At 49.2% G+C, this 18,899-nt stretch overlaps 1 protein-coding gene across 1 annotated transcript in view; it reads right to left on the reverse strand.

Annotated features, from left to right (window-relative positions):
* The window catches only part of LOC119165485 (putative cytochrome P450 301a1, mitochondrial), a 128,762-nt gene that overhangs the window by 46,635 nt on the left and 63,228 nt on the right, over positions 1 to 18,899 (reverse strand). The window contains exon 6 of the mRNA XM_075872592.1: positions 4,546 to 4,715. Coding sequence (XP_075728707.1) covers positions 4,546 to 4,715 — 170 coding nt within the window. The remainder of the gene's footprint in view (positions 1 to 4,545; positions 4,716 to 18,899) is intronic.

Here is an 18,899-nt window from a genome sequence, read left to right on the forward strand (position 1 = left end):
CGCACTGCGTGGTGCTGTGATAGCCGACAAAACCAGGTAGGTTGAGTGTTCCGACGCGAGCGTAGGTTTCCTGCAGCAGCAAGACGTCGTACTCGCGTCGGAGGAGTTGGGTAGACAGCTCGGCGTGACGGCAGCGGAGGGAACGAACGTTCCATTGAAGAATCCGCGGCCGAAACACCTTGCCGCTAGCCATGTTGATTGAGGGCAGCGTGGGCGGCCAGGGCCGCGTTGCACAGCTCGAACACAGGGCCGGATCGCGGTATTGTCCCAATGAGGGCCTGCACGGCAGCGGCCAGGGCACTAATCACCATGTCCTTTTGCACCTCGCAGTCGGGGGCCGAGGGTTCGGCGGCCGGGGGCGAAACAACCGCGCTGTACGTCCGGCCCGGTTGCACTACCAGTGCACGGTGCTCGAGCAGGCACGGCTTTTCCCTCGCTCTTAAGGTTCCTCTCGGCCTCACGACGAGAGAGGGGCGGGTCCGCAGAGGCCATGATTTCTAGCACCTTCCTCTCGTGTTGCCAGCGAGGGCATCGGGGCTCGGTGGCGGGATGTGGGCCGCCGCAGTGTAGGCACTTGGGGCCGGGTGCAACGCAGTCGGCGCGGGCGTGGTCGCCGCCACAGCGCGAACAGCGTGGGGAGCTGGTGCACGTCGCATGAGTGTGTCCGAAAGCGCCACAGCCAGCGCACTGGAGAGGGCGGCGACGACGACAACGTACAGGGCGGGTCTGCTTAAATAACGCCACCTCAGGTGGCGGTGCGTTACCCACAAATCGGAGAAGGACATTGCGTCCGGTACGGGCACAAGAGAGGATGGGAGCAGAGCTCTCTATGTTGTTTTTGAGGACCTCCTCGTCAAAAGCCGCGTCAACGCCGTGAAGTACGCCGGTACAGGTTCCTTTGTTGGCGGTCTTGGCGTTGACAGCCACATTCCCGATGCTTTCCACTGCCAGGAGAGTGGAGGTGTCAGCTCCGGGTGTGGTGTCAACCGCAACAACGTTGCCGCTGAAGTTAATGCGCACACGCTTCGTGCCGGGCACCTTCGAGAGCTGTGCTGCAATTGCGTCGCGGCTGAGGGAGAGGAAGTTGTTCTTCCTGCCCTTGGGGCGGTAGAGGATGGTGGCAGAGGTGCGGCGGGGCTCATTCGCGACCAGGTGTTCGATAATATCGAGTTGGTGCTGGCGGCGACCTGGTTTCTGGCGGGGCCCCTTTCCCTTGCTTGGGGGAGCTGCACTGGCTGGCTGCCTACTGGAAGGGGCATTTGTAGCTGTTGATGCCTGGCACGGAAATCCGTTTTTCTGCTGATGCTTGCGTCGGGCCTCTTCATAATCTGCTTCGGTAGAGGCGTCCACCGTCAGTGGGCGCATGGGGCCGAAAGCAGAAGGAGGGTGTGGCGCGGTGCTAGCGGCAGAGTTCAGAGGAGCTGCGGCCGTAGCAGACGACGCGCCCGTGCTCTCCTTTGAGCGGGAGAGTGGAGGAGAGTGCTGTTGTTGTGGCGAGGAGGTGGGAGGTAAACAAACCACCCCATCAGACACCGGAGAGGCCGCTCTCTCTGGAGGACGGGTCGGACGGGTTGCGTGACCGGAAGAAGGTGGGGAAGGCTCGAGGAGGGTGGGATTTCCTGTGGCGGTCTGGGAGGCTCCCGCTTGCGCAAGAGACTCCAATGTTGCCTCGGTTGCCCTTCCAGTAGAGGTCATGCGCGTTCCTTCGCCTGGAAAAAGGGGAGAGACAGCACTGCGTGCACACCCCTCTCCGAACAGGTCTTCTTGACGCCCGGCGCGGCAGGCTTGCCCGGCCAGCAGGCAAGGGCAGAAAGTGGTTGCCGGCGGCGCAGAGTGAGCGCGCGCTCGCTTGGGGGGAGCTGCAAACGACGCCTGTTGTGTTGCTCGTTGGCGGCCTGGTCCGTCAGCGCAGATTCCGGTTCTGAAAAGGGCCAGACCCTTTGGGGAGGGCGACAGGGACGGAGAGGAGGACGGAGGCGTGTTGTGCTCCCAAGAGGAGGATGATGTGGGCGAGGAGGAATCGGTACTGGCCTGTTCCTCGCTGTCTGCCGGTGTTGATGCGACCGATTCTTGGTAGTCCTGCAGCTCAGCCTTGCTTCCCTCTTGTAGTGTGGGTACAAGATGGAGTTGGGAAGGCTGTGGTACTAAGGAAATGGCGGCGGCGGCCTCCTCGGCTGCGGCCGTTAGCTTCGCGCTTTTCGTGGTGGCGGCCTTGATTGTTGGTGCCTGACGCCGGCGTGGTGGCAACAGTTTCCCGATCCTTCGTACATGGGGCCGAGAAGTTGGGGTGCTGGTAGATGAGTGCTTTTGAAGACGATTGGCAGCAGCCTTCAGTTTACGAGCCCGGGTAATCATCGGGGCCGCAGGCGATTGTTTGGGTGAGCTGGGGCGGCTCGTTGCGGTAGCATGCAGGCTCGCGCAGAGGGTGATCTCGTCAGGAGCGTCCTTAGAAGGGGTGTCCGTCATTACTGGTAGAGGCGATGGGCCGTACTAGGCGAGGTCATTACAGATTAAAAAAAAAGAACTAAGGGGAGATGAGAGGGCTCTACATTTCCTCAATATCTTGATAGCCCTGAACAGGGCTTGAGACAAAAAATGGCTCAATAGGACAAGGGAGGGAAGAAAAAATTAAAACGGCGCACGGGTGTGCGCAAAAGCTATCAAAATAAAAAACTGGGGGAGAAAAAAAAATGGAAGCATGGAAGCGCCCGTAAGGTACGGCGCCTCACTAGACGCTCGCGTGCTCCTCCAGGAAAACCGGTCGGGGACCGACAGAAAAACACGTCTGCTCTCTTCGGCGGTCGCGACGAGACGGATCTGCTGGAGCGAGTCAAGTATTCGACCACTGAGCTACGTTGGAGCTTATGACTTGTTAGCAGACCTAGCACCAAAGACACAGTAGGGCTTGAACCCGGGTCCACTGGGTGCAAGTCCAGTATTCTACCACTGAGCTACGCTGGTGCTTGGGACTTGTTAGCAGACCTAGCACCAAAGACACAGTAGGGCTTGAACCCGGGTCCACTGGGTGCGAGTCCAGTATTCTACCACTGAGCTACGCCGGTGCTTGTGACTTGTTAGCAGACCTAGCACCAAAGACACAGTAGGGCTTGAACCCGGGTCCGCTGGGTGCGAGCCAAGTATTCGACCACTGAGCTACGCCGGTGCTTGTGACTTGTTAGCAGACCTAGCACCAAAGACACAGTAGGGCTTAAACCCAGGTCCGCTGGGTGCGAGTCAAGTATTCCACCACTGAGCTACGCCGGTGCTTGTGACTTGTTAGCAGACCTAGCACCAAAGACACAGTAGGGCTTGAACCCGGGTCCACGGGGTGCGAGTCCAGTATTCCACCACTCAGCTACGCTGGTGCTTGTGACTTGTTAGCAGACCTAGCACGAAAGACACAGTAGGGCTTGAACCCGGGTCCGCTGGGTGCGAGTCAAGTATTCGACCACTGAGCTACGCCGGTGCTTGTGACTTGTTAGCAGACCTAGCACCAAAGACACAGTAGGGCTTGATCCGGGTCCGCTGGGTGCGAGTCAAGTATTCGACCACTGAGCTACGCCGGTGCTTGTGACTTGTTGGCAAACTTGCCTTAGACATGCTTGATGTCGGGATAGCGAAATCACGTTAATTCGACGTATAGAGCATTTTAAAATAGCGAAATAACAACCAATCGTCGCACAATGCGAATAGCGTAACGAGTGGACGTCCTATGCTCGAACACATTACAAAAGCTGGTTATTATACTCCTATTAACTTCCGTGCATACCCACTTCGGCCATAACTGGTCATCGTCGTCAGCCACTGCATAAACATTTCGCACAAAATTCCTCTGAAGTGTTTAGCGGATACCACGCATCTCAGAAAAATGACGAAAAATAGCATAGCGAATGCCGGCCTACTAACAAAAAAAATTGGGTAGTAGGCCGAGCGCCCACGGAATCACATGCGCGGTGTGCTTGAGATAGTTACGTTATGATTGAGCACGTGCATTTTTGTGTGAACCGCGAAATATTTTATTATCCATCTAGCGTGTTCCCATCAGGTAAATACCGGTCTTGCTCTTACATACATGCAGCTCTTGCGAAATTTCGGTATTGTCTTTCCCCAAATGCAACCTTGCACACCGATCAGTTTTCGTGGAACTAAGAGTTGTTAGCACATTTTACCGGGGTCGTACAAGATCACAACTAACCGATATGGAAGAGCTACACCTTTACAAATGCATGGAAGTCCATCAAAGAAACTATGAGTCGGTCGCTTCACATATATTCATTTTATTTGAAATAAGTAACCGCGGAAATTGTAGCAGTCACTGTTATTTCAACACAGAGTGAGATAGACTTTTACTTCCTCCTAACATGTCTGTAGTATTCATACAATGCAGTATCATACACCAGTCACAACATACTTCTTAGTATGCGTGCTATCTCCTGAATGTCGACTTGAGCCTCTTTGAAATTTTGGTGACTGTAACTTGAATGCTTGCAATTGAGCGAGCTGTTCATAATAGCCAAGCAATACTGCCGGCACAGTAAGACTTACCGAAGTGATTCGCGAATGCAGGCCTTAAGGTAAGAAAGTTCGGTATACTTGAATTTCATTTCACCTCTCCCAGGGGTCGGGAGAACGGACATAACTTCCTCTCTGGCTTTCTTCTGAACGGCTGGATTCATTGCAAGGCAGTATAAGCAGTATGTCGCTGCAGACGCGACCTACAACAAATAAGGGCGGAGTTAGAATATTTGCGGGTGATTATCATTTCATAATTTTTTCTATTATAAGCAAAAACGACAAGTAACATTTCATAGAAATATTAACCCACCTATCAACGCGATAATCGACCCGTGCTAGAGCGTCAGAAGCCACGAGAGAAAACGGAACGGCTTCTTCTCTGCCGTAATTCATCTCCTTTAATTATGTATGACGCTCTGTGTTTTTGGATAAATGGGCAAAAATACAACGACAAACACTTGCTTGACAAACGAAGCACCACTATTTCTGTTTGCGCACAGATGTGTCATATCACAAGTATATACCATTTCCAAGGTATTTTGGTGTCAAGTGAATTCAGTTTGAAATCAACGCTCGTCTGAGTTGTGTCTTCTTCATTAACTGTCTCAGGCGTGTCTTTCCTTCCTATTCCTATCAATAAAGACTGACTCGCCGCCGAAATTTCCGAGAACCCGTATTTATTCGATGAGCTCTAATTTTAAAAGCGCATAATCAACAGTATTCGAGCGTTTTAATTGAAAATGAAGGAAATACGTCAGCGGCAGAAACCTTGTAAAGTATGCTTGGGTCTATTACAAAAAAATATTTATTGTTTCAAAACTAACAAACGCAGCTGCTTAGTATTTTTCTCGCAAGAGCAGTGCTCTGCGCGTTCGAACCTTCAATGTTATTAAATTACACTAAATGTTTCAGGTATTTCCGTATTAAGATATTTGATCAAACATTTTTGAGTAATAATAATAAAATGTAATATTACTAAGAATATTATTATTATCATTACAAATACTACAATAAGTCATTTATTTTTTACCAAGAAGACGAATGGCGCTCGGAAAAAAAGGCTGAGAAGCAGCTTGTCAAACTTCTGCTTCTCCCAAACGTACAGTTTAACGAGTTTGCCACAGCACACATCAAATCTTATTCAACGAGAGAAATGAACAGGAACTGAAAAATAAATAACACGATGAAAAAACAGAATTACTAGCAACAGTGACCCATAATAATTTCGAATAAAGCTTAGAGTAAACGATAGAAAGGCATTGCAACAACGTAAAATCATACGCCAATTTGGGAGTATTAGAGATACAAGAGAAATCATGTCCAAAGTGCCCTGGTCATTTCAATAAAAATAATTTCTGAAATCAAGGAGGTCTCCTAACTACATACCAAGTGGCAAGATTCTGACTTGTAGTAATCAAGAAAAAAAGTTTATGCAGGATTCGTCTTTACCAAAGTATTTCGACCGGCCTAAGAATTTGGTACTTACGTACACTAGTCTTACTTTAAGTTCACTGATCAACTGAGAGGCCGATTTTGCAGCCATGTAATTTATCCCTTTATTATTGCCTTTTAGCATTAACATATAATTATTTCTAGGCTAAATTAGATGAAACTGCACTGTCTTGTCCAGTTTCTTGAGCTATTAATAACTGTCCAGTTATATTTTAACGAGGTCAATTATTTTCAGAAAAAATTAGTAGTAACATTCTATTGCTTGCCGAATTAATGACAAATTATTTTTGTAACATAACATTGGTACCAATGCATATATTTATAGCAGAAAGCTGAAGAAGTGCAACGCTGCAAGCTGATTGGGAATCGAGCAACTAGTTCTCAATTTACAGCACTAACGAATTCATGGTCTACACTAAGTTAAAAATAAGAAACTTTGCAAGTTAAAATAAAAGCTATTTGACTGCACATTGAAAATATGCTTGCAGCATTGCTTTTTATGCAAATTTAGCTTCAATCGCACATTTAAAAGCTGTAGCTGTCCTAGGTTACTTAACAGAAGAAACAAATGAGAGAAGTCGCCAAAATTCATGTTCTAAGAAAATGAGCAAAAAAGGTTAAAACTTTATTTACCATTACACATTAAAAAGTATGAAAGACAGACATACTTCAGGCAAATTAATATGCACCAGGCTAAACTATATTTATTGTTATCTAAGCATGCCTTTTTTTAAGTTTTGCTCCTCGTCGGTGTATTGATTCCTCGTCGGTGTATCGGCATCTATACTAAAACACGTTCACCGGGCTGATATTCCAAGAAGTGTCGCCGAAGATTGTAATCGTGGCTGATGGTCGTCTCTTGATTTTTGATGTGGAGGCGGGAGCTTCGTCGAGCTTCTTTGATGCCAGTCATGTCGATGTTTTCTTCGCCGCTGATGTTAAGTAAAATAGCGTCGAGCATCGTTGCCGGGTTTCTTCCTTAGACCAACCCTTACGGCGTCATCTGCATCGTTTCTTGGAAAGCCGTATTGTACGGGAAGGCTACGTACAGAAGGATTTCAACCCACGTCTTGAGCTCGACGTGGACGTACATGGCCAGCATATCACTAATGGTCTTATTAAGACGTTCGGTGAGGCTGTTGGTCTGTTGATGGTAGGTGGTGGTCCGGCGTTGACTTGTCTGGCTGTACCTAAGAATCACCTTAGTTAGGTCCGCCGTAAAGGCCATACCTCTGTCAGTAATAAGGGCCTGCAAAGCTCCGTGATGCAGGACGATGTTATCGACGAAGAACCTTGCTACCTCATAGATACTTCCTTTGGGCAGGGCTTTTGTCTCGACGTAGTGTGTGAGGTAGTCAGAAGATGCGATGATCCATTTGTTTCCGGAAATCCACATCGGAAACGGCTCCTTAAGACCATGCTGATTTGCTGGAACAGCCGGTGAGGTGGCTCGATGGGCTGGAGAAGTCCGGCTAGTCTAGTCGGCAGTGTCTTTCGTCGCTGACAGTCGCGGCAGGTTCTAACGTAATGAGTGATGTCAGTGGCAAGTCGTGGCCAGTATAGTACTTTTCCTGTATTCTTTCTAGGCTACGAAAAACACCGATGTGTCCCACCGTTAGGTTATTGTGTAGGGCCTCTAGTACTTCTGGTCTTACTGCTGAAGGAAGCACGAAAAGGTGGTTGGCTCTAATGGACGAGAATTTTTATTTAGAAGAACTCCGTTTCGCAAGAAGAACGACTCCAGTGCCCTCTTGAAAACATTCGGAACAGTCGCGCTGTTACCCTCGAGATATTAAAGCTTTTGTGTTTCGGGTCAGCTCGCTGTTGCTCGGTGAAGTCGTCGGCAGTTATTGTTCCTAAGAAGCTGTCCACATTCAAGCCATCGGGCGGTGGTTGTTCGACGGGGGCACATGACAAGCCGTCAGCGTAAAAGTGTTTTCTTCCAGACTTGTAAACGACAGTCACGTCCAATTCTCGAAATGTGTGACTCCAACATGAGAAGCAACCTGAAGGGTCTTTCAAATTAGCTAGCCAACACAAAACGAGGTGGTCGCTCACAACTTTGAAAGGCCTGCTGTATAGGAAGGGCCGAAACTTTGACGCTGCCCAGATGATGGCAAGGCACTTCTTTTTTGTTGTGGAATCATTGGCTTTGGTCTTGAAGAGCGACTGGCTAGCATAACTGATAACTTTTTCCATGCCGCAAGCCCTTTGAACAAGGACGGCGCTGAGTCTTACGATGCTTGCGTCGGTGTGTACTTCTGTTTCGGCCCATTCATCGATATGAGCAAGTATCGGTGGAGTCTAGACGGAGTTAATGTTCCTGAAGTGCTTTCTCTTGTACTACTTCCCACCTAAACTCGACGTTGCTTTTCGTGAGGTGAGTAAGTGGTGCGGCGATCTGTGAAAACGTTTGACGAAATGTCTGTAATAGGAGCACAATTCGAATAATCTGCGTACAGCCTTCTTGTAAGTTTACTGCAAAAAATCAGTGATGGCGGTGGTTTTCCGCGGTTTTGGATGGACTCCAGACTTGCATATCATGTGTCCCAGGAAAACCAGCTCTGCGCACGCGAAGCGACACTTTTGTGGCTTCAATGTTAGTCCTGAGGTGTTGATAGCTTGAAGTACCGCATCAAGTCGCCGGAGATCCTCGTCGAAGCTGGAGGACGTCATGCAAATACACATGGCAAGTCTTCCATTTCAATCTAGCCAGTACGGTGTTCACAACGCGCTGGAACGTCGCAGGCACGGAGCAAAGACCAAATTGCATGACCTTAAACTCGAAGAGGCCGTCTGGTGTGATAAAGGCCGTCTTTTCTCGATCTCTCTCGTCAACCTCGATTTGCCAATAGCCGTTTTGAGGTCCATCAAAGAAAAGTACTTCGCGTTGTTGAGACTGTACAGTGCGTCGTCTATACGTGGGAGAGGGTACACGTCCTTTGTTATTTTGTTCAAGCGGCGGTAATCGACACAAAAACGTGGAGTCCCGTCCTTCTTCTTCACGAGTACCACGGGTGACGCTCATGAACTCTCGGACATGACGCCACTCCCTCTCCCGTCTCTCCCTTACGGTCAGCTTGAAGCACCAGGTGATGCCGGCGTGCGCCGGCATTTATACGCTTGCCATCAAACATTCTAGCGTTATCGCTAGTGGTGACTTAGGTTCCAGAATAATCTGAAATACGATTTAAGTGGGCGTAGTCTTCATAAAATGATATACTGCAGCCCTGAAGCTTCTCGAACACTGTAAGCGTGCTTTGCGCTGAGAATCGCGTACAGCGTAACGGGGTGATAAAAAGCTTGAGGAAGGAACGTGGCAATATTGTAGCGAAACTTCGCGGTTGTTTAAGCTAGACACATATGAAGACTATCCAGACGAAGAAGTGTGGGAGCAATTGCGCACAGGCAAATGATGACAAGTCGACACGATTATTTCGAGGAGCACTCATTGGCGGTTTATTTATTTAATACAACTTAAATTTAAACAATGCACTAAGTCACAAAAACAAAACATGGAAAATGATGGCATACTCCTCGGCTGGCATGACCATGGTCTCCACTGGTGAGACGCGCTGTTGACTCCTAGTCCGCTCTCTCCAAAAAGGGCCCGAGTCGCTACCTAAATAGGGTTTCCCGGCATACAAGGGTGCGTGGACCACGCGGAACACCACTGTTTTGCACCACTTAGAAAACGGCTTATACGGACCAATCAAGCAAGCCGAGGATAAGCAATCCCAATACGAGTTTTTATGGTCGCGAGGGTCCTGCCTCGCAACAAAACTGTAGCAGCTGGCACAATCTCTAAAACAGCCTTGACGCACTAACAACTGTTCAAATTTCGGCCCCTGATGACCTCGGAGGACCCAAGCGGCGGCTCACTCGTTTGCGGGGGTGGTGGTAGAGGTTAGAAAAGGAGAAAGGCACCTAATTTCAGCAGCCCGGTCGGGAGCACGGCGCAGTGTCTGGTTTGTTTGGGGCGCGGGGCGCACAGTGACCGACCGGATGCAACTTTTTTTTCCCTCAGACTCTCATTCTCCCTCGAGGCTCCCTCCTCGAGAAAAGTCGTTAAATAGTGCCTCTAACAAGAGCATCTGGCGAAGAAAGAACTCCAGCTGCAGCTGAAAAAGAAAAAAAGCTTCCCGTGAGACATTGCCTTCCTCTCCGCTGCGAAAAAGAGTGACCCACTCGTTTTATCTGCAAAACGCGAAAACAAATAGACTAAAAACACAAAAAAGTTTTATATTCAACAAGAATGTGAGGGGGTTATATAAAGATGCTTATACACGTGTCCAAAAGGTGAAAAGGTTAAAACAAAGACATATTTAAAACCGCAAATGAAAAGCAAAAAAAATATTCGGAAACAGAAATATAGGGAGTTCACTCGTCGGCGCTGTAATACAAGTCAGTGTCCGTGTCATAAGCGCCAGCATTCTGTCGTGCGTTGTTACCACTTGAAAATGTCTCCCAGCCGGTGTAAAGTTCAGTGTCAGTGTCGGAGCCTTCGCGCTGTTTTACTGGAACGCTGGCCTCTGTCCCACGCACGCCATGTCGCAAACGGAGTTCTTGGCCCACTCGCGAACCACACTCGCGCACAACACTTGGATTCAATTCCTGTTCATCACTGTTCGCACTGCACCCGCGCACGTAACCACCTTGACGTTGTTCACAGATATCACTCTTTGCACGGCACCCGCGCATATCACTACTTCGATCGCGCACCTACTGATTATCACCAGATTCATCGTCTGCGTCGTCGGCATCGGAAGAGCCTCAGACGCGGCATGGTTTTAAACACTCCACATCAGCAACGTCACGTTTTCTTCCAGTTTGGCCTACCACCTCCCAGTTATTCGCGGCTACCCGGCGGACGAGACGGAAAGGTCCGTGGTATCTGTGAAGAAGCTTGGTTGTCTTCCTTTTGACCTGGGAGGGTGTCCACAAGTACACCGATTCGCCCTCGAGGTAAACAACACTCCTTCGTTTAGCATCATGGCTGCGTTTGTTCTTCTCCTGCTGACGCCTCTCTCGTTATTTTACCAGTCTTCGAGCCTGCCGGAGTCGTCGAGCCACTTTGATAGCATTCAGGGTGTAGTCGAATGCACGTTGCGCGCCCGACCCAACATCTACAGGTAGCATCGGCACATGTCCGTGAAGCAGAAAGAAGGGCGTGAATCCGGTCGTCTCGTGAGTGGAAGAATTGTACGCAAGGAGGACGTACGGCAAATATCCACCCCAGTCGGGGTGGTGCGAGAAAACGTACATGCTGAGCATGTCAGCCAACGTGCGGTTAAAACGCTCGCACGAGCCGTTGGCCTGTGGGTGGTATGCGGTTGAGGTGGCATGTTCGCTAATTTCCGCAGTCTTGTTGGCGACAAAATGTTGTACGCGATCACTTATTATTTTCTCCGGTACACCGTGACGCAGTACAACCTGTTCGACGAGCGCCCTTGCTGCCTCTGTGGCAGTAGCCGCCTGACATGCGACAGCCTCGACCCATTTTTTGTGGTAGTCAGTAATCACGACACTGTAGCGGTTCCCTGATTTGAACTTAGTGAAAGGTCCAATAAAGTTTATGCCCACTTGTTGAAAGGGTCTACCTGCAAGTAAGATTAGTTGGAGAAAACCGGCCGGCCTTCCAGGTGGTTGCTTTCGCGTCTGGCAGTCAGGAAAGGAGAGTACATACTTGCTGACGAACGAGAACCTCTTCGGCCAGAAATAGCGGGAACGCACTTTTTCCCATATGCGCTTGACGTCCAAGTGGCCTGCCGTGCCGTCGTCATGGCAGTGTCTTAAAATCTCGGACCTCAAGCACTTAGGGACCATGAGCGCCGCGCGATCTTCCTGGAAGCCTTTCGCCCTCTGATACAGTACACCGTCGATCAACCGGAAGCTCCGTGCCGTTCTTCTAGTTTTCATGATACGGGGGCATTCGGGTGCTCGAGGTGCTGTACAATATCTCTCATCCAAGGGTCTGCCCTCTCCTTTTTGCTGATCCCGGACCTGCAACAATAAAAGGTTTTCTTTGCTTACCGGTGCGGGATAGTGAGGAAGGCGGGACAGCGGGCCAGCGTTTCCATTCTTGAGGCCAGGGTGGTGTCGCAAAGTTATTGCCGAATTCCTGAAGCAATAGTGACCAGCGCATGAGACGACCGTTTGGATTCCTTACTTTCATCAGCCAAGCCAGGCTCGCTTGGTCAGTTATGGCAGTGAATTTAGCGCCAAAGATGTACGGCGTGCATGACGGTGTACACGACGGCGAGGCATTCCTTTTAAGTCGTGCTGTAGTTCATCTCAGCCTTGTTAAGGTGGCGACTGGCATAGGCGATGACTTGTTTTTGAGCTCCAATTTTTCGAACAAGGGCGGCGCCAACGCCGTAATTGCCGGCATCAGTGTGCACCTCTATTGGCTTACCCGGCTCCAACTGACGCAAAGCTGGAGCTGTGATCAGCTTCTCTTTAAGGGATTGCATCATGGCTTCGAAAGCCGCATCCCAGACGAAAGGAACATTCTTTTTAGTTAAGTTTGTCAGAGGCTGAGAAATGTGAGAAAAATCATTGATGAAACGCTGATAGTAGTTGCAAATTCCGAGAAAACTTTGCACACCCTTTTTATTTCGTGGCTAGGAGAATTTTTCGATGGCTGATACTTTGTCTGGGTCTGGCCGGTTGCTTTCGCCTGTGAGTATGTGTCCGAGATATTTAATTTCCTCATGGGCGAAGCTACATTTTTCGGGCTTCAATCGCAAATTTGCTGAGTCCAACGTTGAAAAAACACTTTTTAAATCTTCCAAATGAGTTCCCATGGTTTTGGAGAAAATACAATGTCGTCCAAGTAGGTCAAACAAACCCTCCAGAGGAAGCCATTGACGACTTTGTTAATCATTCTCTGGAATGTGGCAGGGACATTGCACAGGCCGAACGGGACAACGTTGAATTCGTAGAGGCCGGGTGCACAGGCAAATGCGGTCTTTCACTTATCTTCCTCCTTGATACCCACTTGCCAGTAGCCTGATGTTAGATCAAGTGTGGTGAAGTATTTTGATCCCTGAAGCACGACGAGAATGTCATCGATTCGCGGCAGGGAGTGCACATCTTTTTTACTGACCTCATTAACCCTTCGGAAGTCGACGCAGAAACTCCAAGTCCCATTTGGCTTCTTCATGAGGACGACAGGCGATGACTAAGGACTGTGTGATTCTCTAATGATCCCATCGCGAGGCATTTCTTCAACTTGTTGCTAAATTTGTTGCCTTTCAAAAGGTAACAAATTTAGCAACAAGTTGAAGAAGGGGAATGATGATATGGGTGCTGATTATTAGGTAGAGAATCGCCTGTGTCAACCACGTGTTCAATAACATGCGTTTGCCGGATGGGGTTATCAGTGCTTGTGAAAAGATGACGGTACTTCTCGATGAGTCACAGAAGCTTCTCTCATTCAGATAACTGTAGGTGACCCCAGTCTCTATGTCAAATTCTTGGTGCACTCGATCATTCTGTGGAGCCGTAATTGCCAGCTGTGCGTCACGAATGGACGAAGCTCATCCAAGCTTTGTTCCACCGAGGAGATTTACTGGCCACAAGGTGGGATTAGCAATACAAATCCTTCTTACTGTGCGTACCACTTGGAGTCCACTTCTTAACGTGCTGTTCGGTTCGTCAAGGTGAACTCCGTCTCTTGCGACTTTCACTTCAACAGCCACCTCTGTGCGTGATTCAATACGAATTTGCTCGTGGCACCGCACTGTAAGGACATCATTCTGTTCAGGGGCGCCTGATTTTACACGTAGCCGGAAAACTTCCCCACTAAGTGTGAGCTCTTTCTTCGAGAAATCAATAAGAAGTCGCGCTACTCTACAGAAAGGAAGCCCACCTAGCAGCTCGTATGGAGAATCCTTAACTACCAAAAACGTCTCATGAATATTGGTGGTGCCAAATACAAGTCTTACTTCGGCTTCACGAGGGGGGTTGAGCACACGTCCGGCAATATCTCTGATGAATATGTCTTTTCTCAATTTGGATGTAGCGACATATTTTGTCGGCAAAACTTCTTTAGATTACATTTACGGAGGAGCCGGTGTCAATTACACGTTGTGCATCTGTACCATTGGCTCGTGTAGGGTCTGCAAGAAGCTGACTTTCCGACAATGTGCTTATCTAGCCCCCTAGGCCATGCCGTTCTCTTTTCCCAAAGGGTTGTGCTGTCCATTCTGGTTCTCAACGGGCACCGCTTGATCATTCCTGCCATCTTGAAACCACTGCCAGCACTGTAGCGTTATGTTGCCTATGCGGCGGCAAATTTGGCATCGGGGACGGCCGTCGTTGGTGCGGGAATTTCCCGGAGGCCAAGGCATTGGAGGGCGACGCATCTCGTCCTCGATGTTTTTGAGCCGGTCAGAAAGCGACGCGATTAAGTCAGCGATTGCCTTTAGGTCTTTAGGTCTTTCGCGGTTGGGGGCCTCCCTCGGGCAACGCAGCTCGGCGGCGACGCAGCTGGTGACACACGGAGGGGGCTGTATTGTTGCTGCGGTGGGTGCTATTCGAACCGGGGGCGCAATGTTTTGCGTCCATGACTGCATGCCTATAGAATAGTACGTGCCGATTGGCTGGAGCCCTGACGCACCGCTCACCAGGGCTGCTTGGATTATGCGCTGCAAATTATTGAGGAATGCAGCGCAGCTTTCCGGGTTCGCAATTATCATTTTCTCCGGAATATCCGGACGCAAACCACGCAAAAAGCGTCACAACCAATCATCTTCTGTCATAAACGGGGTCAACATAAAGTTGTGCATAAACAAAGTTGTGCGGCATGGTAATAATACTGCTCGGGGGTTTCGGAAGGCAGCTGTGTCCGGTTTTTCAGACGAAAATGGGTGATCTCAATCTAGTGCTGATTTGTGAAGGAAGTTTTCAAGAGCGTCACCCACTCTTCCCATGAATTTGGGGCACCCGTTAGAATTTATGTCGTGTGCCACTTTTCTGCATCCCTATCTAGTGCCAAATGTAAAAATTTAACATTTGTGGCTTGGTCCTTATTGCTCAATGACGCTACATGCACGTAGCAAAGTAGCCACTCAGAAATAGATTCCGCCGGCGCGCCTCTGAACACTGGGGGTCCGACGAAAAGATTTCCTTGGGGGATAGACATAGCGGAGAGGAAGGTAGGGGGTTCCGTCATAGTAGAAAAGTCCGAGGTTGTTTCCTGATGCTTGAACTGACTCGAAGCATAATTGCGGAGCGGTAATATCGCTACCGAGCAACCTCCACCATTTTGTAGTGAAACTTCGGTGTTGTTTAAGCTAGACACATCTGATTACCATCCAGACGAAGATTTGTGGGAGTGATTCCGCAAAAGCAAGTGATGACAAGTCGACACTATAATTTCGGGAAGCACTCATTGGGTGTTTATTTATCTAATACAACTTAAATTAACACAATGCACTAAGTCACAAAGGCAAAACATGGAAAATGATGGCATACCCCTCAGCTTGCATGACAATGGTCTCCGGTGGTGAGATGCGCTGTTGACCCCTAGTCTGCTCTCTCCGAAAAGGGAGAGCGGACTCGGAAACAAACCTTATTCAAGTCGCTACTTAAATAAGGTTTTCCGGCACACACGGGTGCGCAGACAGCGCGGAACACCACTGTTTTGCACCAATTGGAAAATGGCTTATACGGACCAATCAGGCAAGCCAAGGATAACCAATCCCAGCACGAGTTTTTATTGTCGCGTGAATACTGCCTCGCAACAAAACTGTAGCAGCTGGCACATTCTCTAAAACAGCCTTGACGCGCGAGAAAGTACTTAAATTTCGGTCCCCGATATCCCCGGAGAACCCAAGTGGCGGCTCGCTCGTTGGTGGTGGTGGTTGTAGTGTTTAGAAAAGGAGAAAGGCACCTGATTTCTGCAGCCCGGTCGGGAGCACGGCGCAGTGTCTGGTTTGGGTCGCGGGGGGCACAGCGACCGACGGGATGCAGCTTTTTTCCCTCAAACTCTAATTCTTCCTACAGGCTCCCTCCTCGAGAAAAGTCGTTAAATAGTGCCTCTAACAAGAGCATCTGGCAAAGAAAGAACTCCAGCTGTAGTTGAAAAAGAAAAAAAAGCTTTGCGAGAGACATTGCCTTCGCGACAATATGTTCATCATTGCAAATACGTCGTTGAAAGCAGTTTGTCTGTGGCCAGTAGCCCGCATAGCGCGGTTTGAGAGCACGTTCACTGCGAATAGATTTATTTTCTGCTGGCCGTTCACACTCGGCGACTCCCCTTTTGACGACCTGTCACCACAGTTCATATACACTAGGTCAAGCTTGACGGCTAGGTCGTATCCCCACTCGCTTCTTCTTTCCTCGGCGTCTTCGTTGCGAATGTCGCACATCAAGTGCAGTAAAACCAATGCATGTACCACTTCGAAGCCCATAAAGATGAAGGTTGTTTCATCAGCGCGTCACCCGCCGCGCCGGCATGTTTACTATAAGGCTGCGCTTCCGTTTCGTCGCCAAAACGGATTGCAGTCTCTTGCTGCTTCTCCCCTGCCTTCTTGTTCTTATGTTGCGATTGTAGGGGCTGCAAAATCTGCGTGTCATGACGCACACGGCCGCTCTCCGCGACGTTGTCGCCAACTGACGGAGTCGTAGGTCTCACGTCCATTAGGCTGGCCGCGCCGGCGTTGTTGACCACTCCGCTGGCCGCTGCGAGTTCGTTATCTTCGTTAGCCTCGGCCATTTCGGGGTGCTTCCTGAAGTTCTCGGCTAGCGATCATCCCGCCATCTTCCCGAATTAGTATTTTGTGCGGAACTTCTTGATAGCACTACCCATAGCTGTGGGCAGTCAACAACACCAAGACGAAATGGCGCACACTCAAATGCGCCTCGATGGTGAAGCAGTCAATATGAAGACCGCTTGTCCAATCGGATGCTTAGATATTGTCACGTGCCCCTACTTGGCATTAGAATCACGCCCTGGTACTTCTCGATAACGCGTTTTTTCTAGAAAAGAATGAGAAAAGTGAGCTCGGGAGGGTGGCAAATTGAGCATGCAGCACGGCTCTTCCAAACGAGACCGAAACAGTCTTGGCAGTTCATGTGAAACAGCAACGGTTGGGCCCAAAAAACGCGCGATTTTAGTGTGGTTTTGCGCTCACATTCACCTCATATGGCTGCTCTAAATTGATTTTTCACCAAAAATAATGACACAAGGAGCTCGAAACTTCACAGATAAGAGAAAAAATAGAGTTATAATACGAAAAGGTCAGCTTCAAAAAGTCCATTTTTTTGCGATTTTCAGCCCTCGAACACCCGTGTCCCCCCTTAAAAAGTGCGTCCTCAACTTATTCCGAAACGCAACTTTCGTTAAAGAGAAGGCAACTTTGCTTCAGCAAAGCTACCGAAAACTAGTGATACACCGACAAAGCACGTCAATGCGAATTTCGAATCTTAAGCTTCTTCAAGCATGTGAATTAAAAGCTCGTTTCGCAGCAAACTCCGGCGTCGGCCTCGCTGACCGCGTCATTGGTTGTGAGCGAAAAAGCATCATCTTGTCAGTAACTCGGAAATCAAGATGCAAATAGAAGAAGTAAAGGAAACTCGTGCTTTGACTTTAAGAGCAGGCTTTGCGATCAACAGCGTGCCTGGAACGCCACGTCGCATTTCGACTGTGAGGCTCGACTGTGAAGAAGCTGCCCGGGCTCAGGATCGGGCGGCAGTACCCTTATTGTTCTTTGAGAGTTCTTTATTCAACTGTATTGGTCTTTCTCAGCTGAAGCGAGTCATTCCATTTTGATGTCATTTTCTTCCCCCGGCCAAGGGCACTCCCCTTGGTTAGTTTCCACTCCCGCCATGAATTGGCCGATAGACTATTTGTTACGCAGTGGAGCGAGAAGTGTCCCTGTGGCGCTGGTACCTACAGATGGGGGCAGTATTTCGATGAAGAACCCAAATGCGATTCAAGTGGAGCTTCGAAACGCCACTTCGCATCCCCAGGAGATCACTGAGGTGCGCCAGTTTGGTCGCGAAGGCATCCTGTGCTGTTCCGCAGATCAGGAATGCATTCGTGAGCTCCTGCACTGTTCTGAATTCGCAGCGCATCCGGTAAGCCCATTTATTCCGGCACACCTCGCATGCTCGAAAGGATTAGTCCGCGGTGTAGACACAAGCCTGACACCTGCAGATGTGCTCGATTTGTTTTCGGTGGCGGGTGTAATTTCTGTGTACAGGTGCACCCGTACAATTGACAACATAAAATCACCAACGGAATCGGTGATAGTGACCTTTTTAGGGAACAGTCCGACCTTCCGAAATTAAGGCATGGCCACTGATCTATAAGGTAGAGCCACTTTCCCCCAAACCCCTGCAGTGTTTGAAATGTTGGCGATATGGACATAGCGTCAGAGGGTGCCGATCAGTTCTTAGATGCCGTCTGTGTGGTGAAAATCATGACAGCCGCGAGTGCAGCTTTGAGAAAGAGAGCTGCTGCCTATGTAATGGGGCGCACCTTGCAGACTCCACAGACTGTGCAGCAAAATAAAGGGAGCTTGCCATACTGGATATTGTAGAACGCAAGAGGTGCTCTCGGAGAGAAGCCGTTGCAGAAATGCAGGAGAGATCCAAAGGAGATGCCAGTGTTGCAGAACGTAATACCACCGCCATGGATGCATCTCTCGCCACATCTATCGCAGAGGCCGTAGAGAAGGCTATGGAAAAGGCAATGGAACGCCTCGCAAACAACCTTTTTGAAAGCTTGGCACAATTGGTTTCCAATCAACTATCTCAAATTCTAGGTGTAGCATCTACGAACGATTGGGCTCCTCAGACATCATTAGTATCGCAGCGTACGGAAATAGCAAGTGCGACAACACGTCAGCGAGCGGTTTCTCCTGAGGCATGGACTTCCAAAACAACGGAAGACGGTGATTTTACGAATAATTCGGAAGCAT

The sequence above is a fragment of the Rhipicephalus microplus genome, chromosome 8 (genome assembly GCF_043290135.1).
Source record: "Rhipicephalus microplus isolate Deutch F79 chromosome 8, USDA_Rmic, whole genome shotgun sequence".
Classification (NCBI taxonomy): domain Eukaryota; kingdom Metazoa; phylum Arthropoda; class Arachnida; order Ixodida; family Ixodidae; genus Rhipicephalus; species Rhipicephalus microplus.